This window comes from Lampetra fluviatilis, chromosome 57 (genome assembly GCF_964198595.1).
Source record: "Lampetra fluviatilis chromosome 57, kcLamFluv1.1, whole genome shotgun sequence".
NCBI lineage: Eukaryota > Metazoa > Chordata > Hyperoartia > Petromyzontiformes > Petromyzontidae > Lampetra > Lampetra fluviatilis.
The window spans coordinates 7,655,041-7,680,040 of NC_136331.1; the positions used below are offsets into that span (position 1 = coordinate 7,655,041).

The 25,000-nt window shown below is 49.3% G+C and overlaps 1 protein-coding gene across 1 annotated transcript in view; it reads right to left on the reverse strand.

Moving 5' to 3' along the window:
- LOC144950308 (transmembrane protein 47-like) overlaps window positions 1-23,647 on the reverse strand; it is a 37,242-nt gene extending 13,595 nt beyond the window's left edge. Inside the window, exon 1 of the mRNA XM_078880405.1 lies at window positions 23,139-23,647. Coding sequence (XP_078736531.1) covers window positions 23,139-23,340 — 202 coding nt within the window. The 5' untranslated portion in view covers window positions 23,341-23,647. The remainder of the gene's footprint in view (window positions 1-23,138) is intronic.
- Between the last annotated feature and the right edge of the window lie 1,353 nt (window positions 23,648-25,000).

A 25,000-nucleotide genomic window follows, 5' to 3' on the forward strand; every position in this document is an offset into this window, starting at 1 on the left:
AATCTAGAATTAACACAATAGTAGTGCCTAGTACAAGAAAGGATAACAAATCACCCAAATCTAGATTTGAAGTTTTCGTGACTGCAGGGATCCATACTCTATGGTTCTTTCGGTAAAGTCACGTCGGTATAGAAAAATAAAATAAAAATCACCCAAACACAAACAAATACAACACTAAACCAACCTCATCCTACCAGGCAAAGCCCACCGAGGTATTAACTTATTCTTCAGAAGCGACCTGGCGGCCACACATTATAGCTCAAATGGGGAAACCATTTTTTTTATTACCAGGTGGTAAGTGCCACTGAGCCATGTAAGCTCTTGTTCAGAAGCGACGTGGCCATCACAAATGATGGCTCAACGGAAGTGGCTTATCGTCACGAGGAAATTCACATCGGCCAAATTTTCTCGAAGTGCATGTCTTTCAATGGTGGAGGGGGGATAAAAAAAAATCGGAGAAGCCAGTAGAAAAATCCACACACGACCATGGGGAGAGAGAACGTGTAAACTCGATCGAACCCACGACCTCCTATATACCAGGCGAGGGAGTTAACATCTCACCACCGTGGGGCGCAATCCACTGCTACTCAACTGCCATCTGATCACATCCAACTACAACACCTGCTATGTCCTGGGCACACGCCATCCAAACGCTCAAAACTGGGATTATACACAGAAGCAAATCATTGACCCGCTTCCGCAAAAAAACTTGGCAGGACCCTCCTGACAACGAGTCACGGTGACCCGGCGAGGCCGTTCTTGGGCAAACGAGCGTGACGATAGAATAAGCAAATACAGTGCCCAACGGAGCCGGAACAATGTTACTAGTCAGGGAACCTGCCGGGGGGAGAGAGGGGGGGGGGGGGGGCGTGCACTCAAGGTGAATTCTAGAATGTTTATTTTTGGCTGGAGGAATCCGATGAGCTATGAAGCTCTTTGTCACACACGTCCAGTATGGGCACGTGGTGAGCAAGAGATGACGACGACCTGGGGGGTGGATACAAAGCAAGGCTGCTATTGGTCTCTGAAGCCTCCCATGTCCAACGCTCCCAAAGATGAATTCTCACTTCAACCCATTTAAGGCGAAATCTCAAAGCTGCTTTAGCAGCGGCGCGCGCACGCTGGACTGACGAATTCCTTCCGCCACTTGCCAAAGATGATTATCTGGCCCCAGGAAAAGCTGTAAACGCACTGCGGGCCTAATGGCCTTCGGGCATTTTAATTTTCAACTGGAATTTAATTGTTTTCCATGGAGCTGTTGAGGAAGGGGTGGAGGAGGGGGGGTGGTTTTCTGGGTTTTTTTCCCCACAATCAGACCGTAAACAAAACGTGAAACATGGCAAGAATGTTTATTTTTGTTAATTACCCATTCAAATGCGTCCGATGATGATGAATTGCAAACAAGGGAAAGCTAATGTATATGTAAAATAGCAGGTATCAAAAACGTCCATGTGCTGTGTCAACCTCATTTCATATCCTGTGTGTGTGGACCTGGATTGTCTTGTGACTAAAATACTCAAGGGGAACTTTTTTAGCCAGTATCAAAATATGAAAAACAAGAACAGGTTTTACACTTTCTGGCAATAAAAATAGCAAGCGTTAAGATGTTCAAACACCAAACAGATAACCTTTTGCAGAGAGGGTAAAACCTATTCTTATTTTTTACAATAAAATACTTGAGGAAAACATTCCTAATTGGTAGCAGTTTACATATATTACACAATAAAAAACCTACGCTTTTGTTTTTCAGACAAAATCGCCAGGCACGTTGTCGTTGAATACCAATTCAAACAAAAAGTGCCGGTCTCACACCAGTGCCGTAATTTCTTTCCCGAATTGAAACGTCGGAAAGGATGCATTTGCCGCCAATCGTTCGGGGAAACATCGGGGCGGTCGTGGCTTGGAATCGCAATGTTCTGTTTTGTCTGCGGAGGCTGCAGAGTAGGATCGCTAAAAAGTTTGAGTTGATTTCATTTCGTTTTGACCGAGAACTCGAGGAGGCCAGGGATGGGGTCTCATTTACAAGCAGTGACCCCCCACGGCACTCCATGAGCCTGCTAAGCAGGGAGAGATGATTTTGCTGCTGCTGCTGCTGATGTGCATACGAAACGCAATTGAGAAATCGGCGCGGATAATTTTCGAATTTGGCAATTTTGGACCGTGACGTCATTGGGGCCTACTCTTGCGAGTGGATCTCGTTTGTGTGTGCTTTGCGCAAGGCATCTTGCTTCACGTTGCGTATCAGCGCGCTTTGTAATCCACAACGTGCCGCCGACTGACGTTTCCCTCCTGCGCACCTTCGAAATTTCTCCCACACGGGACCCGCGCCGCAGCCTGCTCCCCCCCCACCCACCCACCCTGCACCCCTTGCCGAAATCCTTCCCCAAAAACGTAGCGCGCGAGACATATAACACCGCTGCTGCAATGCTCATTACCACTGCAAGTCACTTCCCTACCGACAACACTCGGGGGGCGTGCCGGGGGGAAATCACGACAACACAAGGTGAGCTGAAGCCAATTAAATTTGTCTCAACAGTTAAATGCTGGGCAAATTTGGGAGGTGTCTTTCGCTCGACATCGATCTACTTAATTGCGCAAGGCATGAGCAGTTGCAAAGGCTTCTCCGTTCAACACTAACGGACGCGTGGCCACTCCATCCTTCCACTGCCTACGCTGCTGCCTCGGCTACCGAGACCACCCCCACTCACCCCCTCGCCAGTCTCCCCGAGAGCAGTTCCCCCATCCCCTCTCATGAATTTAAAATGCCGCGCATATTAAACATCGGTTCACGACTCAAGTTTATTTTGTTTAACCAGGTGAGAACTCCAGAGACCAGTCTCATTTGTATGTACGGATGTAGGGTGAACTTATTTCGCAGCGTGCGCAGCCAACCGTGCTCAAATCGGACGTGCGAGCGGGAGGGACGACAAAGGAAGCACAGAAAGCAGTTCTAAAAGACCTGGGATTGCTTATACCATCGAAATGCAGAGGGCCTCTTCTCTCTCCGCATCCCGATGGTGCTCCTGACCGGATATCCAAAACTCGATCCATCCCCTTGTCAATGTTGCTCATCCCAAACGGGAGGAGAATATCGACAAAATAAATTAAAATCCGGAAGGGCACGCACGAAGATGTTTCATCACGGAAAAAAGAAACACGCAAATCAGAGACCGCATTGAAGGTAAAGGATAAGCGGTCCTTTCGCGACCAACATTATCCATGACAGATTGTTTTTGGGTCAGATCGCGTGAATATAAATGCGTCGGTTAAACCCGACGGCACCACCCCGACGCAGCAAATCGTTTGTCACGTAAATGTTGCAGGTTAACTCTCCAACACACCGGTGTCCTGTACTAGCAAAGAATTGCCACGTTTTGTTCACGTGACAAACCTAACCAATTTGGCTGCCTAGGGTGGCAGCGGCAGGTTAAACGGCACATCGATATTCGCGCGATCTCACCCAAAAACAATCTGTTATGGATTGGCAAGGACTCATCGCCAGACAGGAGGATGTTGATGATGATGACGGATGATAGCCGCCAGGGAATCAAAGCCTAAGAAGGGAGCGGAGTGATGACATCAGCTCACGCGCAGGAGTGAGTTGAATGGCAGCAGCAGTGGTACCGGATGGGAGACGGATGGCTGATGATCATGACGACAGCGAAGACTGTTTATCCCCCCATTCCCCGGCTCCGTCCGTAAACGGTATTCTACCCGGCGGCAGAAACGGAGAGAAGGCCGGCAAACATTCACGCCACCACCACCACCACCGTTAAAATAAACACTCGACTCTTCTTAAATCTGCGGAAATACACTCATGTGAAACTGCGCTTGGCCCGAGCTTTGCATACCAACCGCCAACTCCGTCTTGGGGAAGATTAGCGGAACCTGTCGGCGGGCCCGCGTCGGCATGTTGCGTCAGCGAACGCCGAGCAAGTCTCCCCCCGCACGGGGGTGGAGTTGAGTGGCCGGGGGGGGGGGCAACAAAAACTCACCGCCATCGCTGAACTTAGGAGATGTTAACTACCTCGCCCGGTATACAGGAGGTCGTGGGTTCGATCCCGAGCCTGACAGTGCCTGTTTATTTGGAAGTCTTCGTGTTCTCTCTCTCCCCCCGTGGTCGTGTGGATTGTCCCCTCCACATTTAGAATCAACGTCATGCGTTTCGAGTATATGGCTGCTAAACATTGCCACGTGATTGTAAAGCCACTTTGTTGAAGCTACCATTGGTGATGGCCAGGTCGCTTCTTAAAAATAGCTATGCAGCTCAGCGGGCACTTACCTGGTATAGAATGAAATTTAAATTGTTTAGCTTTAGTTTAGACAGCTAAAAGCGATGGAGAGCGACACCACTGTGGGTGGCAGCACCGTGCGTGCATCGATTCCCCGGACGAAAGATTCCTGGCCGGCTTTCTCGCTATTGTGAGCGAAAGCAACCCCGGCCGCTGTTGTACACTCCAGAATAGGAAGCAAGGGTAGGAAGAGAACGGAGCGGGAGAAAAAAAACTCCAACTTCAACACATTCACCCTACCCACCCACCCAACAAAACAGAGACATGCCATAGAAACAAACTGCGCACATGCGCACACACGTGCGGACGCACACACGCACGCAACGTAACCATGTATGGAATTAGACGCGGCGGTGCCGAATTGCTCGCGTTCCGCTAACAATCAATAAACAGGGCCTCACTCGCTAATGACAAACCGCTCTTCTCTCGCACGCTTGCGGAACGACGATTGACCACCGGAACGTGCCCGCCCGTGCCCGCCCGTGCCCGCCCGTGCCCAGTTCCCAAAAAAACAGCACAGGAAAGGGGCTTGGTTATCCCCGCGACGACGAGAATGTTGACGAGCGGGCGGGCGGGGAGGGGGGGGCGGTGGCGCTCCGGGACACTTTCTACGCGAGTGGGAAAATTAACGAGAGCCCAGCGTGCGACTTCGACCGTGCGGTGCGACATCTCGGCACCGTTCAAACAAAATCGTCGTCAATGGACCGGCCCAAAAATCGGATCATTCGACGGCGATCCCAAACAAGTTCGCGCGGCGTGCTCCCGAAGCGGTCGAAATGGATGGCGAATCTCGACGTCAAATACGCAAATCTGTTGCACCCCCCCCCCCCCCAAAAAAAAAAATTACCGTACGAAAGCAGGAGGGGGAGTGGGGGCCTCCTAATATACGGGGACCCGGTGGAAAGTAGGCACTGACAATACCAGAGTCAAGCAGATTGCAAGCGGTGCTTTTACAGACTTTAAAACACGAAACTAACCCACGCCGCCGCCCCCCCGCCTGCCCAACTCATGAATCAAACAAAAAAAAAGACACGTTTGTCCGTCCCTAGCTGTATGCACGAACATCTTGGCACCGTCCAAGACGTCCAATGAAAGACAAATTAATGGTATTTGGCGCCAATGGACTTTAAGAAAAAGAAATTAATAATAAAACTCGCGGCCAAATTTCTCTACGTTCTATGTATTTCTAACAGTGCATGCAAAACCCCGGGGCAGAACAGAGGGGAATAGAGGAATGCCCGTTACTCAGGATGTAAGAAGCTACAGGCGCTCATGTTATATTTCACACTAGGTTACCAGTTCTAAATGGTTTCTGGCCCGGTCGCACGCACATACGTACATATGCACGTACATACGTACGCACGTACGCACTTACATACACACGCACGTACATACGTACACGCACGTACATACGTACACGCACGTACGTACGTACACGCACGTACGTACGTGCGTGCAAACTGCACAAACGAGCTTCCACAAAAGCTCCGAGCCAAGTCACGTAGCACACTCGCAGACACCCCCACCCCCTGCGCCCCCCCCCTCTCCGCTGTTGGCACAGTATCGGAAGGGTGCATTTCAAATATTAAACTTTCTGACTCCGTAAAACGCTGCGACAACCCCACGCATTAATCGTGAGAATTGCCACGCGCACATCGCGGACTCGATGTTCGAGGCAGCCGGTGACACTTCTGGGAGCCTGCTGTGACGACCGCCTTTTTGCACGAGCGCATCGACGCTCAAAAGTTTCAGCCTCGCCGACCGCCATCCTCGCGAGACGATCGCGCGTGGGTGGGTGGCAATGTTTATTGCAAAAACTACGCGAAGAGCACAGAGGCGAGTTTCTTCACAGCAGTCGTGCGCAAAATGAGAAAGGGCCCCCCCCCCCCCCCGTACAACCTTGCTGCCAGAGAGCACACCGACGAAGGCCGGCACAGGATGCACGGCAGCCTTCGATGTTTTTGCACACCGCACCAGGTACTCATTTGAGGTCCAGTCGACCTAGGTGAGGGCCCAGGACCGGCTCAGATAATCGTCACCGGTGTTGGCCGTGAGCGGGAAATCGTTAATGCGCGCCCGCTGGTTTCGTGGTGCAATGTGCTAACCACGACACCTCCACTCCTGAACAATTGTTCACATGTACACACACACACACAAAGATCCCCCGTATAACCTTAACAGACTGTTGGGACAAGTGCTGTGAGCGAGCACCTATGAAGGCCGACACGGCACATGAAGGGGGTGCGTTACCAGCACCACGCCCGGCCGCCTTTGTATCCAACAGTGGCGATGATTTTACACACCACACCAGGTACTCATTTGAGGTCGAGTCGACCTAGGGGAGGCCCAGGACTGGTTCAGATAATCGTCACTGGTGTTGGCCATGAACGGGAATGAAACTCGGGTCGCCGGGGTTCATAGCGCAGTGTGCTAACCGCTACACTACCGCTCCCCCACACGCACACAGAAAACAAAGACACATGCATACACAAATAACTCGTCTCGAAAATTACATGATCAGCTTAGCCAAGCGCTTTCATGTCGAGGCGAAATTGCGGAACACTGGCACAGCATGCGGATTTGCTGGTGTGCATGCAGCTGTCGGGCAAATTTTCCGCGCGAAAAACATTTCCCGATTTAAATATTCTCAAAGTGGACAATGCAATTGAGCAGTTATCAAAACGGTAACAGGTTACCCATTAAAAATGGGGCCTTTCTTGCCAGTATCAAAAAATAACATCGTTATATTTATATAACATATTGTTATATTTTATATATAACCTATTGTTATATTTTATCAACAAAGGTCCCATATTGTAGCTGCTCACCACGAACTATATATAAATGCCCTGGTCAGTGGCATTGTCTTTGCGCGGTTCGCTTTTTGAGAAAGGAATGGTCTCTCTGGTGTGGACAAATACGTTTCAAAGAGAATGCATCATATGTGATGAGAGCATGTCTCTTGTTTGCATGGTCACCACACGCACGTGTGGTTAACGCAGACAGGATTCCTCGAAAAGGGATTCTGTTTGGCGTTTTAACATCTTCACGCAACTCTTTCATTGCCAGAAAGGGTAAAACCCATTGTTACAGGAAGCGATATATTCGCCACCGTTTCATACGCGGTGGTTCGCCCCCCCCCCACACAACCATCCAGGTTCAACCCTGCCTCGGCTTACGAGATCTGATGCTATTGGGTGCATTCCGGGAGGGTGCTATAGGCTGCTGCGGTGGTGGTGGTGGAGAACGGCGCTGCAAAAAACCCAACGTTGGACTGTATGTCAATGCCCCTCCCCCCCGCATCTATTTGCCTGGTAATGCAGGAGGTCGTGGGTTGGATTCCGACCATGACGCCTGCTGTATATTTGGTGTTTGCGTCTCTCTCTCTCCCCGTGGTGGCGTGGATTTTTCTCCGGGCCCTCCCGTTTTCCCCTCTCCACATTTAGAATCGACGAGTATTTGTCCACAATAAATGTCCACGTGATGAGTAGTCACTTCGCTGAGCCAGCCTTGGTGATGGCCAGGTCGCTTCTGGCAACAACAAAAAGAGCCGTATAGCTCAGTGGGCCTCACCTGGGAAAATAAATAGTTTTAGTTTATTTTGCTAATCCAACCGGCAGAGCATCGGGCGAAAGAGCAGTGGGCGCGGGCACGAGCGCCGCAGCGTATTCAAACAGAGTAAATCTCCGCAAGCGGCAGGACGGTCACGTCGCTGCGGGGGAGAAAAGGGTCCGGCGCGCTGTCGCCGCTGCGGACCGAGCACGGGCATTTGTCCCCCGAGAAGTCTCGCGTGCAAAATAAACCTCCCCGCATCTTCTCCACCACAGCCCCCCCCCCCTCCCCGAAATCCCTGAGGATTAACCATCGTCCGCCTATCCTCTCGCCCCATCGAGAGAGCCAGGAGCGGATGGGAGAGAACAACGCAGCCGTGATGTATTAGGGCCCAGGGCTGCTTGCACACACGCCGCGTGAATTGTCGACACCCAACGCGGCCATCAATAACGGCGTATTTTAGCGGCGCGAGTAACAACTGCAATTTTTGGCGTGGACTGCGGCCAAAACCGCCACCTCCCCCCCAGGCCCAACCACCCCATCATTTTCAAATACATTCCGGGACCCGAATATAATCCCAGAGTAATAATTGCAGCAAACGATTCCCCGGGGGGGGGGGGGGGGGGGTGCTTCAAGAACAACATTTTCTTTGTTTTGCGTGCAAAATGCACGGGCGACGGTCGAGGCGTTTGTAGCCCCATTTTAAAAACGCAGCGGTGGGCGGACGAGCGGGGAGTGCCGGCCGGCCCGGCCGGCTGGGATGAGCTGCGGCCCTGTGACCTCGGCAGCGAGCGAGGCAACCACCCCCATTGTCAAGGAGCGTCAAAATTGAAGACCGTCACCGTTGTCCCTCCCCCCTCTCCCGGCGGAAGACAAAAAAACACTCCAGTAAATAAGGTGGTGGAAAGAGTGAATCGGCTATCGAAAAGGGCAGGACAATGCGGGAAGTCCTCAGGCGACGTGGGGCGCGTTTGAAAGTTAAGAGCAGTCCGCGCCCGCCCTCGCTCCCTCCCTCCCTCCCGGGTCACGTAATTGTTATTATTGTTACCGCTTGACGACCCAGGAATGCGTCACAGTCTCAAGGCTCGTTTGCAGGAGGGGGTGCTGCCAAGTTTTTGTGCAGTCGGGGATGACTATGATGCTGCTGCTGCGGTGTAATTTCAATTGAGTCATTTTGAAATTGGGATGTTCTGGCCGGTTTCAGTGGCATTGTGTGGTTCTTGTGGAGGAAACAAGAGGACCTGGAGGAAATCCATACAGATCAGGGGAAGAACATACAAACTCCACGCAAACGTGCCCAAAACGAGAATTGAACCCAGACCTTTCTTGCTGTTAGGCGCAAGCGGTCCGACTGCGTAAAGTTATTGTTTTATTCGTGGGCGATGTTATAGAGGAGGTCTTGGGTTCGATCCCAACCTTGGGGCCTGCTGTATATTTGGAGTCTGCATGCGTCTCTCTCCGTGGTCGCATGGATTTTTCTTCAGGTCCTCCGGTTTATCCCCCCTCCACATGTAGAATCAACGTGCGTTCAGAGAATTTGGATGCAGCTATACATTTCCACGCGATAAGCCACTTTGTTGAGCTATCATTTGTGACCATGTCACTTCTGAAAAAGAGCTACATTGCTCAGTGGGCCTAAACTAATAAAATGAAAATAGTAAAAAACAATCAATAGATGTTGCTCCGTATAATTGAGTCATTTGGACGCTTTTCCCGCGTTGGAATGGTTTTGGCTTATTACCAGTTACATTATGTGTGTGTGTGTGTTTAGCCATGGGAGAAAACAGGGGAAACCCAGACGAAACGCATGTAGAACTAGGGGGAGAGAGAGAGACCCATACATACGCCACGCAGAAAAGATAACCCGAGTCGCAAACCACACCAAGGCCCCCTCTTGCTGTAAGGCACAAGTGTTAAACATTGCTCTGCCACCCTGCCGGGTATGCAATCTTAATGAGGTTCACGTCACGTACACGCACAGCCGCTTCTCAAGACATACACACAGTCTGCATATACACTACACGAGGCTCCAGCATTTCCATCTGTAATTTGATCCTTGGCGGCATATTGGGTTTGCGAGCAACGCGCGTGTCGCTTCTCTGATATTTACCGACCGAGTTAACAAAATAAAGCATCGGGCTGCGAGCAGGCGCGGTGGCGCACGACTGTAATCCAGCACTCTCGTGGCAAGGGGGGGAGGGTTGGTGGATCACGCACGATTTGTGAAACTCCCAAACCTGCCGGCCTGCGAGGCGACCAGAGAAAAGGCAAGCCAATCAAGTGGGTGGGTGATTGAATTAATATAAACTAGTAAAACTAACTCAAGTTTATATTTTTTACTTTACCAGGCAAGGCCCACCGAGCGATATGTCTTTTTCAGAAGCGACCTGGTTAGTACAAATTATAGCTCAGCTAAGTGGCTTTTCACGTGGACATTCATTGCAGCCAAATACTCTGAACGCACGTGGATGCTAAAACGTGGAAGGAAAAACCGGAGGACGCAGAGAAAAATCCACGCGACCACGGTGAGAGAGACACGCAAACTCAAAATATACAGCAGGCGTCGGGGTCGGAATGGAACCCACGACCCTCCTGCATACCAGGCGAGGCATTTAACATCTCGCCACGTGTTGAGCTTTGAGCGCTATCCATCCTCATTGTATGGGTTTCACCTAAGCATTTTCAGCCATGTGTGAGAAAAAAAACCCACCGAGAGATTCCATTACAACATCTCAATGCCCCGTACGGAGGCAGGGCAGCGTGCCCAGACTCCCGCGTTCATTCCCTGCATGTACGTGTGTTGAACTTCTTTCGCCCCGACCGTAGCCAACCATGCTAATCGGAGGGTTAAGTCCCGCTTGTTACGTACGTCATCCGTTGGTTTTATTTAATTCCTCCTTTTAAAATTCCCACTGCATTATGGGGGTTCTTTAAAAATGGCGACGAAAAAATGCTTACATTAAAAAAAAAACTCTCAACGCAAGAATCACGAGACGCGGTGCGGACGATTCGAACGCGTGCAGGAATTCAAACGTCCCGAAGCGGGACCACTCCTGCAAATGAACCCTTCTAACCTCGAGCGGATGGAATAAATTAAACTGCGCGGCATGTCGACGTGCTGCAACGCTTTCGCAGGGAAAGGCTGCGGAGCCCTCCGTCGTAAGAGAGTATATCCGAGCAGCGTTGTAGCGTGGTTGGTATGGTCCCCTGGTGCCAGGAATTAAAATGAGGGGGGAGGGGGGGGGTGCACGCGACCTGTCCATTCATCATCAGAATCTTAAATCGCAAAATGTATTCGTACTGGAGGAATCCGACGAGACTATAAAGCTTTTTTTCATAGACGTAGAATAGTGGCGGGTCAGAACATCACAACAAGCAATGCAAAAAAATAGGGGTGCAAATTATAGGAAAAGTAAACATATCACAAAAAATATTACAAATAAAACTGAACTGTTTTTATTTTTGCCAGGTAAAGCCCACTGAACTATTGGCTTTTTTTTCACAAATGACGGCACAACGAGGGAGCTTATCGTGTGGGAATTTATAGCAGCCAAATAATCTAAGCGCACGTTGATTGTAAATGTGGAGGGGAAAAACAGGGTGACCCGGAGAAAAAAAATTCCACGTGACCACGGGGTGAGACACACACAAAGCTCCAAATATACCAGGCGTCAGGGTCAGGGTCGAACCTCCGACCTCCTACATACCAGGCAAGGGAGATAACATCACACCCCCCCCCCTTCGTAGCCCGGCAGCTGAGCCTCTGAAGCTCCTGGGCCATGGTGCAATTGCGGCGCTTGCACGCTGGAGCAGCTACGCCACCGGCGTTTTTTGGAAGCCCGAAATCGCGCGCGAGCCAGCGCCAATCTCTGCAGCTGTTCGCCAAAACCTGCCGCGGTGCAACTGTGCCGCGGCACAATCGACCAACGGGAAGAGCAACGCGAGCCGTCGCCCGACGCTGCTGCAGCAGCTGTCCACAAAATTTAGCGCGGAATCGCGAAAAGCCGGCCGGCTGGCCGCGTCACGCACGCACGCACGGTTCTAAAAATGGCGACGGCGACAGCTTCGCGCATCCCCACGCTCTGATGCCTTCGGCAAGACAGCCCGCGGAATTTTTCGCTGGAGACGCGGGGAGGTAAGATTTGGAAAGGAATGGGTGGGGGGGGAATGGCAGAATTTGTTCGACCGGCATCACGGGGTGCCCGACTTGCCAACTGAGGCATTCTTGAGCGTGTGGAAAAGCCAGATCTTCAACGGGCCATTTGTACACATCGACGCGAAGCAGATAAAATAAATGATAATCTTTGCCTTCACGTTCACCTCGCCCTCCGCTTTAAACTTCGGAGGCCACCGCGTTAAAGATGACCAAACATCGCGCGACAAATTCTGTGCCATTTTTGTTTCGCTAAACCGCGCTGACGAACGGCCGTTCACCGAGGGCGCTTGCCTTACAGCTTCAGGCAACCCGGGAGAATTTGTATAGCAGGCCACGCTCAGAATGTCCATACCAGTCCAGAGTTTTGTCTGCTAAAAACGACGACGTGGGAAACTGTTGGTCCCGAAGGCAAATAAATGGGCGAATCGGTCGTGGCAATTTTGCTTACGGTGACTGGGACGATTAGTCGATAAAAATCCACCTAAGAATTTCTGCCAACTACTCCCGTGGTCATTTATGCGAGTCTCTAAAAATGTCGGCCACGCCAAAATCTAAGGAAGGAACTGCCGCCCCCCCCCCTGGGCACAGTGCACGACCTCCAGTCCAGAGGCACAAGCGAGAACAGAGGCAACTTTATTTTCCTCTCCAAAATTATTTTTCTTGTTTTGCAGTAGTCGAGATATAGAAACAAATAAATCCGTTATTAAATTGAGCGATCGATTTTTGACAAATCGGATATAGCCCAGCTCTAGCCTCGTCAAACTACCCCATGAGCCACCGTGAAATCCCAAGAACATACACGATGGGACCAGCATTGCATTGCACAAGCAAGCCCCACCATCAGCGGTCACGTGATCCCCTGTTGGGGAGATACGGGTGGCAATGAAAGCCCTTTCGAAAACAGGGGTGACTTTAAACAATACAGTCCTTGTGGACTTTTGAAATCCAATTTTCAGAAAAAAATTGACAGCACTGCGCACGTGTGTGTGTGTGTGTGTACATATATAGTAATTTGATGCTGGGAAACGGAGCAAAATAAATCCACGTAGATCAATAAAGAGTAGATGTATAATTTAACGCCGTGCCCTTTTATTTTTACCGCACGAGAGGCGGCACATAGCCGAGGCATTATTACGACATAACCGTTGTGAAAATATAAATATTTTACACGGCATATTGGAAGGAATCAATAACGTGAGCGGGCTCCTGACATCTTCTCCGCAAATCGACACCAGGGCCGGTGGCGGGGGGGGGGACAGATCGATGAGCTCAACAACCAATTATTATCCAGGCCATTTCACCAGGACTTCATGTCGTTTTCAATACGAGCTGCTCTTTCTTTTCCGCCAGTGAAGGACAACAAAAACTTGTAAATTCAAAATCCAACGACAGCCTTTCTCTCTGCGCGTGGATGTACAGCTCGTGTACAACGGGATGCCGTTAAATAAGCCGGGGCGCCCCGTGATAGGCTCCTCAGCGACATTTCTCAGTCCCGTCTGGCACCCGAGGTCTTGATGTTCATCGTGAATAATAACCCACCATTGCCCTGTGAGAGTCGGTCGAATTGCCTTGCCGCGTTAATTGCTGCCTCAAGATGGTGAACGTATCGACGGCTTTATTCGTAGGCTTTCGCAACCAATGTCATGCACGTATGTATGTTGAACGTCTTTCGCACCGTACGTAGCCAACCGTGCTAATCGGAGGCGCGCGGGGGGAAGGACAACACACTAAACACAAAAAGCAGTTCGAAAGAAATGAGTTTTCAATCTAGATTTAAAAGTGCGTAGCTCCAGTGGCTTCGGAATATCAGAAGGAAGAGCGTTCCAGACGGCCGCAGAAGCGCATCTGAAAGCACCGCGCGATGCGGTGGCCACCGTCTTTGTTCGCTGGCCAGCCAAAAGCTGCTGCTGAGAGGATGACCGAGTTCGCCTGATTGTTTACGATTGGAATCTCGTTTATTTTGGGCGATATCACGTAGATACAAAGTAAAATGTTTTAGCTATTAACCTCCACCACCCAACGGAACAAATAAAGATGTAATTTTTTTTAACCCTTTTATCTGGCAACAAAACCGGCACTTTTTTTTACAAGGAGTCATGTTTGCATTGACCACAATACCTGCGGTTGTAATGCAAACAAAAAAGACAACTCTGATAATGTATGCACTGTCCTTGAAATTGATTGGTCCAAGGACGTTTCGGTAAATGACTTCCCAGAACGTATCCTCGTGAATTTTGACGTAGTTTCAAATGAACCGCCGTTTGATAAATCTTGTCTTGCGAAAATTGTTCAACTCACCGATGAGATGAAAGAATCACAAGTGGCGCGTAGCGAAACGCTTGTTACACGCGACAGTTAGACATGTTTGGCCGAGTCGAGGCAGTGCCCGGTTTTTGACGACACAGATATGGCCAGATCATTACGTGGCAAAACCCAAAAATGGATCACGAATAACAGTAGACAGTTGTTCTCTGCAAGTACCCCTTGATGATCTCGTCAAGGCGCATAAACGATCACGGAAAATATCCGGTCATCCTCACAGCGATGTTGGACTAACCATCGAACAAAGGCGGTCACTGCACCGCGCGCTTTCAGATGTGCTTCTGCGGCCGTCTGGAATGCTCTTCCTTCCGATATTAGGAAGCCGCTGGAGCTATGCACTTTTAAATCTAGATGGGGAAAGTCATTTCTTTAGAACTGCTTTGTGTTTTAGCGTGTTGTCCTGTCCCCCGCACCTCCGATTAGTATGGTTGGCTACGTACGGTGCGAAAAGTTCAAACATACGTACATAGAAGTTCGACTGCTCGATATCGTTCATACGATTTCGAGCATTGGAGTGTCCCTCAATCCTCAATTGTACAAAAGGCACATCCAAAGCTGCCCTTTGTACAGCAAGCACTCTTCTTTCTTATAGCGTTTGGAGGAAAAAAGCAAAGGGGCTAAGATTTGTATTTTACTGGTAGGAACCAACTGGTTCCACCGTGCCCACAGGGGATTATTGTGTCCGTCCGTCGTGCAGGGAGGGGCTGGGTGGGGAGGGGAGGGTGGGGAGGGCCTGGGTGGGGAGGGTGGGGCTGGGTGGGGAGGGGAGGGTGGGGAGGGTGGGAGAGGCTGGGTGGGGAGGGTGGGGCTGGGAGGGTTGGGGCTGGGTGGGGAGGGGCTGGTCACCCCGTGGTGCCCTCATAAAACTCAACGTTTAACCTACTCACGCCGGCTTGTGCCCGCCCTCACAGTCGGGCATATTTGCGGAATACACCACGCCACCGTTGACCCTGGCCATTGACCGAGCAACCCAACGTTCCTACCAGCAGCTCCGTCCGCAGGAATGTGTTTAAATGTTGTAAACGATTCAACAGCATACAGGGTAACCAAATGGAATCCGCTTGTTGCACCCGAATTACGCGCGGTCTATCGGGCAGCCGTCACTGATATGTCCGATGGTGTGCGCACGTCACAATTTGGTCGAGTCCTCGATTGTTCCATTCACGGGAAGATAAATCCACACCGCCCGCGTCGTTGTGCGTACGTACGTTGGACTTCTCTCGCACCCGCACATAGCCGAACGCGCTGAAATCGGGAGACGCTTTTTTGCAGGGACAGTTGATAGCGGACCTCACACTGCTTTTCAGTGCAGCGCTAAAAGCCAGGGCCTTGTTCCCTTTGTTGGGTCTTCAATAAAGAAAGGGCGTCTCATCGGAGCAAGCACGAATGACGAACGTCGAGAGCTATTTCTCATGGGTTTTTTTTTCTGCTTGAGCTCTTACACGACCGCCAAAAAAAATTAATCGCGTAATTCACGTTGGCTCGCTCACTCGCTCGCTCGCCCGCCTGCCTGCCCGCTCGCCCGCTCCGCCGTGTCGTTGGAAGTTTTTTTTTGGAAACTAACAAAAAAGGGCCACGGCACGGCGAGGCTCCGCCGGAGGAGAAGGATCGTTCGTCGGGCGGCTCCGGGAGAGACGGCGTGGGAGCGCCGGTGGTCAGGCGCGCCATCGATCCGCACGCGCACCACCACGGCTCTCGAGAGCAACACAACCCCCGTGGCAAATAGCAAAAGCTTCCAGGGGGAGAGGGGAGAACAAACCGGCTACGGATCTCGCAAATCTGCCCTCACCCACCGGCCACCCACGAGTGCCAAATCGTAAAAAATAATCACAACACAACGCCCCCCCGCCCCCTGCCGCCAATGCAGGCTTGGTAAATTCGCGGATAATCGGAACAGGGATGTGGACAGGAGAATTTTTCGGGGCAGCCGATAGCTCCCGTGGACAATAACAATAATAGAAGCCGTGGATTAAGTGAATTAGCTGGGTGGTGGTGGTGGTGACACACGTGGCTGCCTGTAATCCCAGCACAGTGGACGTAGCAGCGAGGGTTGATGGATCACCCACAAGATGGGGGTGTGAAACTCCCTTCCCGTGCGGGGGGGGGGGTCGAGGAGCCGCATCCCGACTCGCCAGGAGGAGGCGGAACAGGAAAATTTGGGCTCCATCCGTTCCATCTGCGTGGGATAGAATGTTGCCCTCTCGCACGCACGAGTCGTCTCTGGATGCTACAGTTTCCTTCCCACACACACAACACTCATTAAAACATCTTCATCGTATGCTCCGTGCGTGCGGGTTGCGCAGCATTGCGAGATGGAAGTTGCACAAACGCCGCCGCCTTCTAGAATATTTTTGCCGAACAGGCCACCCACTCAGCATGTGGGCCAAATAATGCGTCAGATGTCGTGTCAAACAACGAGAAACACCCTTCATATCTGTAAGACCGCAGAGCTTGGGCAACTGTTGGCAGTTACCGCCGGCTCCCCCACCTGGCTGGCTTTCCTTCCCACTCGTTTGTGGTTCTTCCTCGTGCCCCCCACCCTACCCCACAGTCGTTCTCTCTCGTGGAGAGCGAGCGAATTCTTCTCGGCGGCTCGCTACACGAGTTGACATTCGTGTTATTGCCCGTGTTCAAATTGGTTTTAAAAGGAACGACTGCAATGAGTATTCAACGCGCACCTCCGATTGGCACGGTTGGCTACGTACTCTGTGTGAAAAGGGTCAACGTACACACATGTGCGTACATGTACAGTACGTACATGTATGCACATGCCAAACCGTGGAGAGTGTCCCCAGCCAGCTTGAACATTCAAGCACGTTCACAAGCACACAAACACACACGAGCGGTCGGCGAAATGTAAACAAGTGGCAGACAGATACTCGAACCCCGAGAGGACGCCGTTCAAAGTGTCACGTCGCACTCCGGGGCTTGCAGCTCGCGACGACGCTTACGCAAATAAACGCCCAGCGGCGAAGGACGACCAGAGGCCGTCCTCCCGGTGAACGATCTCGCGTTCACGTCGCTTGCACACCCGTTGCTGTGACAGCGCCCGAATTGTGTCTGTTGTGTGCAAAGCGTGTGACGACTCACAAAGGCGACCCAACGTGCCTGCCCCAATGGCTTCTCCACTCGCCCCCATCCCACCGTCCTTCGACACCCCCCCCCCAACTTGAACAGGCAGCTACTGTAACCACAACAATGGGGCGGAAAAAAATGCGACTAAGCGAGATATGCCCGTGTCGTTTGTGTGCTTGGGGAACGCTATCCGCCACGGGGGCTTCCCCCCTAACATGGGGGTGGGTGGCAGTGCCGGTTCAAGTTAGTGCGGGCGGCCTGTAGCACATGTTATAAAGGGGCCCTAAATAAATGAAAATTAAGACACACATTTTTTACTTACGTAGAAAAGTAATTGTATATTTTTCATTTGCTATACAGCCAGATAATGGGACAAATCGCTAACCTTAAACACCAGGCTGTTCAGAAACGTTTAAGGCAGTATAGTACTGTAGTAATAGAGCAAGTGCAGAATCAATGAAACCGGAATTGATAGCTTGAAAGCATTTAGCGCGGGGCCCTTGAAAGTGCAGGGTCCGTAGCATCATATGTAGTAGCTACATATGTACTAAATATGTAGTAGCTACATATGTACTACATATGTAGTAGCTACGACAGGCTGGGGGGAGGGGGGGACCTTCCGCATTGGAAAATAAGACGACGACTTCTCTAGTAGCTGGAAGAAATGTCAGAGTGGAGATTATGAATAGAGTCGTGAATAATGGGGACTTTATCCAGCCTCGTGAGGGCTTACAATGACTGAGTATGCAATAAAAACATGTGTGTGCCCTGCGGTTATGTTTTGTGCGATAATGGAAAAATTAAGTAATAAATGAATGTTTGTTGGTACTTTCAACGGCCAGTTTAGAATCTTAATCGACCACCACGTCATAATGGTTATTTACATTTTTAACTCAAGGGCAAATCAAAACAATGACTTCAAGTTCAAACTACGGGCCACAACACATAAGAAGCAAATCGTTAAAACTCAACACAAGTGCCTAACTCAAGGTATTTTCTTAGGTGTTTGATTTTGAATCGATCATGACAAGAATCGATGTAACAATAATAATAATCCCGCTTGAATTGATTAACAGTATAATGGGCATTTCGTCTCTGGTAAGGATAGTTAGTACTGTAGTGATGGTTTTAGCGACGAGGATGATGGCAGTGATGCCTATTACGATTGTGACGGTGTGAAGGTTAGTGGTGATGCACAACACTGTACAACTCATGAATTGTACGCAACTTACAGCACCCTTCAGCACCCCATATAACACCGGAAAATCCGCACACCGCAATTATACGAGTATAAGCAATTACAGGGCAAAGCCTTTGGCTTTTTTTTTAGTTCTGCAATTCATAAACAGCAACACGTGGCTAATGATGCAAATCAATCGAGGCAGGGCATTACCACACGCGTGACAATTACATGCATGCAGCCGTACGGTTCGTTCGGCCACACAGCAGGGAGCCATGCGTGAAGACACAGTGGGCCAGTCTCTCTCCAATCTGCGCCGACCACGTTGCCACTCGTGGGGTTCAATCATTCGATGGCGAGGCCCTTGCTCGTTTTTTTGGGCCCCAGAATCTTGTCCCGTCGTTTTTTGGGGGCTCTGCGTGGTCGTTGGACAACCACACCCTCGTGTGCTAAGCCGGCCTTCGTAGGTGCTCGCTAACAATACTTGCCCCAACAGTCTGGTCAAACACCGTATGAGACTAGGCTCTAAGGAAAGCTGTCTCTGGTGTGGACCAATCAGTTTCAAGAACGATGCATCATAATTGTTTTTTTACCCTTTTATCTGGCAACAAAACTGACACCTTTTTTACAAGGAGTCATGTTTGCATAGACCACAATACCTGCAGTCATAATGCAAACATAAAACATAACTCTGATAATGTATGCACTGTCCTTGAAGTTGATTGGTCCACACCCGAGACAGCTTTCCTTAGAGCCTAGTCTCACATGGTGTTGGACCAGATGACGCCAAAAGGCACACTAAAAAAGGTGTCAGTTTTGTTGCCAGATAAAAGGGTAAAAAAAACAAGTATCATATTTTTTTTTACTGGCAAATGAGGTTCCAATGGTGTAAACAATGCACCAATTATCATTGTTGTTTTTTGTTTGCATTCGGACTGCAAGTATTGTGCTTAATGTAAACATGATTTCTTGCAAAAGGTTTCAGTTTTGTTGCCAGAAAAAAGGGTAAAAACCCTATTACCATAGTCTGATTAAGGCTATACAGAGGGGACGGGGGGGGGTATTTGTCATTCTATTTAGCGGAGCGCTGGTATTTAATTTGTGGGAGATACCGAGTTGGTGTGGATTTTCCAAAGGTCCCCGCCAGGTTTAGCTCGCGGTCCAGTAATAATTAAAGGACTTTCCATCGCAGCTTCAAAAACACAAAAACACTCAACTATGCCCCCTTTTAAGAGGACGTTCTGAAAGGTGTTTTTGAATCTCCACGCTATTAATGATTACACTTCGCTTATTAACATTTTTGTACGAGTAATTTGTGCGAACCTATGAGTGGGTGATTTTTTTTGCGTATTTCGAGATGGACAACATTTTATGCATTTAGGACATGCGTTTGCACACTTGGGATACGCAGTATAATTTGCTCATGCGGTCTTTGTAGCTTCCATCACAAAAGCTTAACGTTGTAATAGAATGGAGTTTTTTTTTTACGTCTGTCATGTATGTGAGAGATGGGGACAGGGGGTGCGTGGGAGAGGGGTAGGATTGAATGGTAGGGGAAAGATACCGATGGTGCCGTGCAGATGACACTGCAAAGAACTCTGGGGGTACAAAAGAAAAACAAATCTGCATATGCATGGATCATCTCATTCCTTTCAACGTGGGGATTTATCGTTCTGTGGTGTTTAATTGGCCGTCTGCGCGTGGGTTGGCTGTCATGGCCAAATGGTGGTTGCATATTTTGAAAAGACATGCAAATTCCTTCATGTTTTGTTCGCCTTTCTGGTGTTGTTTCCCCACGTGTTTTGTTGTTGTTGTGTTGTTGTTGTTGTTTGCTGCGCAGACCCTTTGCTCGATTTGGTCAGCTTCATCAAACTGGGTTAAGTTCGTGAGTGCAGAGAAGCTGACCGGGCGTAAAAGCGCCGTCACAAAAAGCTCCCGTTTTTTTGAAACACAATTTTTGTCACGAATGACACATCACCAAGTGACGTCACCCACAATGTGCGTGGGTGATTTCCTGCTCAGGAATTGTCAACCAGAGCGGTGAAGCGACGCTAGCTTTTTTTTTACTACAGACATGTAAAGAATAAACGTTCAGAGCCCATGTTTTTGGGGTCGGGTTCACTCCTCTGTAAACAATAAATCCAAATCCGCGTGCCTGCTCACACATCAGCCAATAAATCCATGCGAATCGTCCGCGTAATTATTTGGCAAAAAATGCTCTCCTTCAATCGCTTGTCATCACTCAACCGAAGGGGAATGAAGCAACAGATACATTATTCAGCCGTTTTTTTTAAAGATTAACCCTGGCACGACATCAACCAGATTTTGTAAACACAACATTATCGCAGTCTCTGTTTTCATTTCGTCAGCCCCGTGTTTATGAAAAAAAAGAAAATAAACCCTATTTAAAAGGGAACCGTTTTGAGCAGATGAGTAAAACATTACAAAAATAAGTTTAAAAAATACCTTGCTAATTAAACTCCAGCTCAAACAAAGAAGCCTTTTGTTACACTTTGGTGGAAAATGCTGCCCTGGAATGGTGAAGTATAACAGGGATTTATATATTTTTAAAACACAAACCCTTCTGCATCAGCAGTTGAGATGGGGGGGGGTGCTAGCGAAGGTTCTTGAAGATTCCCATTGGTTACAAAAGCTCTCGAGGTCACTTGACCACACACCGAAACACGCTGTGTCTACTACTTTGCCACGAGACCCAATCCCCAAAGACAGCCCTAACTGCTTGCATAAGTACTCATGCTTTTCACTCTTATTTATACATTGCCTTCAAAAGAATGCGGGTTGTGGGATCAAGGGCCCCGCGTATCTATAACGGAGTTTTATTCCGAAACTTGTTTAAAAATGTAAAAAAAAATTGGGAAAATTATTTAAAGTGGCCAATCTTAAATCTCAAACATCGAGTCGAAATGACACGTGCCAGTAGTCCTCTACTCTAAATAAGTACTTGAGCAATTAAGATTGCGCATTCCAGGATTAGCTGATAATTTTTGGTGGGTTTTCAGTGGTGGGGGAAATTTTGTACTTGCCTCTTATAATGGGTTGATATTTTTTTGTGTGTGTGTATATTCTGTATAATACAAGTAATGTGAATAGCTATGCAACATCTAACTGGGCTACATCTAGCGTGCATGGACATACCCGGGGTTTTTTTGTGTCAAGAATCTCACACCTGCCCCCAATATTTCCAAGATACACAAATGCCCACCTCTCACACAGCTGAATGAACATTGCACCCTCTAAAAAGAAAAACCCTGTAAATCGTCAACACTTAGCCTTAATCTTGTACAAGCCTAACGGTAGAGTAACACTACCATGAACAGAACTTAAACTTGCTTTCTCAGCCTTAAAGCCTTCCTAATGTTTGATTTTCACGAGCCAAATGTGCATCATTGACCGTGCACTGAAAGCGTTTAACCCTTAGCCCGTATTAAAGTAGACACCGTGCAGCCCTCTTCGTCAACCCACTGCTGGATGACAACCGCTGGGGGGGGGGGGGGTCATTTGACCATACTTCACCACGCTGGTCAGCGTGTGGCGGGGGAAGGTGCGGCAGCATAGAGCGGTACGGTACAACCGTGTCTTTCTCGCTCGCAAACCACCACCAAAGCCCTCCCCTACAGCAGCCGATAGCGACCTCTTTTGCCTGGTGGGCGACCATCAAAGCACTAATCCAGGCTCAAACGCCTGCTTAGCTTTCAGGATATGTATACACGTGGGTGGAACTTCTTTCACACCGTACCTAAGATGTGAGGAAAATGAACGCAAATCTCACGCAGCAACAACAACGACGAAATGGTTCATAGCGAAAACATGGGTGGGCAGTGCGCCCATGTCCCCGAGTTGGTTGTGGACATTCCACGCTGCTATGGCGAGCACGGGAACCTTCCACAACACACACGCTCACCACCAATGTACCACATTAGCTTTAACATACTCAGAGTCGCACTGAAACTGCATGACAGTTGAGCACGATGGATATCGCTACTGCACTTGGCACATCATATCCCAGTTGTTGTTTTTATTCTACGGCTCATTGGTCCGTCCACTGCTAGCCATGGGCGTTGACCATACTTCACCATGCAGGTCAGTGCGGCTCGGTGTAGCAAGGGTTCCCGGGGAGGGGGGTGGGGGGGGGCACGTTCAGTTAGCATTCGCCACTGATGACAGCCGCGAACGGGAATGCAAACGAGAATCCTCCGGGTTTTAAATCGCGATGCGCTAACCATTGCGCCACCGCTCCCGGCAAGTTTTTTTTCTTCACTCTCTTAACATTGTACACCAGTTTGTACAAAACCTCATAATAGGCTTCCACATTTATTTTACACTAAAGCGTACTTCACAGGGCTTTCTACGCGATAAAGCGAACTGTTACGCGATAACAAAAAAAACAAAATTATAATCGCCAACTGCGGGGATAGAACCCGTGCCGACGAACCCCGCGTCGCGGCCCCAACCCACCCACCCCCACCGCGCCTTATGCGGGGCACGAATTCCAAACGGCGCCCGCCGATTGCTTTTCGAAACCCGCAGTCCGCATACGCACCGTGCGAGAGGGCGGAGACGCATAGCCACGCCGATGTGTGCTGGCGGCACGAGTGCCACAGCGAGAGGCTGAACTTCTCCGCGGTGACCCAGGCGGACGAGCCGAGCGACACGGCCTCGAGCGCGGCCGCACCGAAGGCGCAGAGAGCCGCGATCAGCTTGTACGGCCGTCGTACCACGGTGCGAGTTTCGCCTCCGTACATTGTTCCTTGACGAGAGTTGGTTTTGTTGATGGTTGGTAATTGTTTTGTGTTGTTGTTGTACTCGCTAGCGGGTCGAAATGAAAAAAAAGCTCTCCGACGAGATTCGCGCGAACGAGACTTTAACGAGGGCGCTCCAAAAAAAATTGCGGAATTAATTAATAATTCCCGCGGCAATGGGGAAAGGCGGCGGTGCCGTGCGATGCTGAAAAAAAAGAATAAAATCGGTAGTTTTCTTTTTAAAAAATGGGAAATTTAAAAAAAGTCGGAGAAGCGTGCGCGCGCGTGCGTGCGCTGCCAGCTGCCGGGTGGCTTTAAAAGCTCGCGGACCCGGGTATCCGGGTAGAGCAGCCGGTTCCACAACAATGACGAGACCACGCCCCTTGTCCCCCCCCTCCTCCAACACTGCCACAAACCGAGCCGTGCCATGTGGAACGTAACCGTGCCAGTCCGGCGTGGCTCACGAACCGCGCCAAGTTGTTGGGTTTTTTTTGGTTTTGGGGGTGTTCACTGCTGAAAAACCCCTGGCCGTGCCGCTGTCTGTAAACAATTTTCATAGCTGTCAACCCCTGATCAGTGCCCTACCTTATTACAGGCAATTCAGACCTGATTGGTCACCCCGTACCGCTTATAAATCTCAACGTTCATCCTACAGAGTCCCATCACGAGGGAGAAACACAAACAAACATACTTTTTTTTTGCCCGTACTGAAACGGCTGTACGCCGTATGGACCTAAAAAACTAAATTTTTCCCTGTACAAGAATACGGGTTAACAGCATAGGTTGACAGGTATATGCTACTGTTTGTTATTTTTACACGGAACATTTGTATTTTATTTCATCAGCTCTTTATCAGAAGCGACCTGCCCATCACAAACGACAGCTCAGCGGAGTGACTCGTCATCGCGTGGAGATTGATCGCAGCCAAATAAAATCCAAACGCGCGTCCCTCAATAGAGTGCCACGAATAACATCGTGACGACCGTCTGTCCAGGCAGGACACACCAGTCCCACATGTTATCGACTGCAATATTAACTACAATAACATTGGGTCGACTGTGTCGTTGTTATCTTGGTGTGGTCCGGGAATGTTTTTTGTTGTTTTTTTTTTAGCTGCCTCGCCCAATTCTTGATAAATAGGCATTGTATAACACTGGTCAACACACTTTTTCTGGCATAAGGTATTCCAACGGTTTTAATGTAATTTTGGCGGTGCTGATTCCAAATCTGGCATCAGTTTTTGTCTATCACATCAGGTTTTTGAGATATCAAATGTTGTATTTTTAATAAAAACTGCAGAAGAAAAATATTAAATAAATGTGGATATCTACATAAAATTATATTATAAACACACTATCCCAAACATACAGCACCATATTTTAACACTAAAGCAGTCACTGACTCGCAACAACTTGCAAAATTAAGTGAAAGAGTTAATTTCGGGTAAAATCAATGAAAATGGGGTATGCCGATAGCATAAAAATGAGATGTGATAGAGCAAATCTGAGATCAGATTTGGAATCATCAGCACCCTGAAATTAGTCTAAAACAGCTGCAAAAGTCCAGGCCAGAAAAAAATGTTTTTTTTTGTTGACCAGTGTAATTAATGTATTTATTATTCATTTTATTTTAGTGACTTGCTTACCGTTTTCTCTATTTTGCG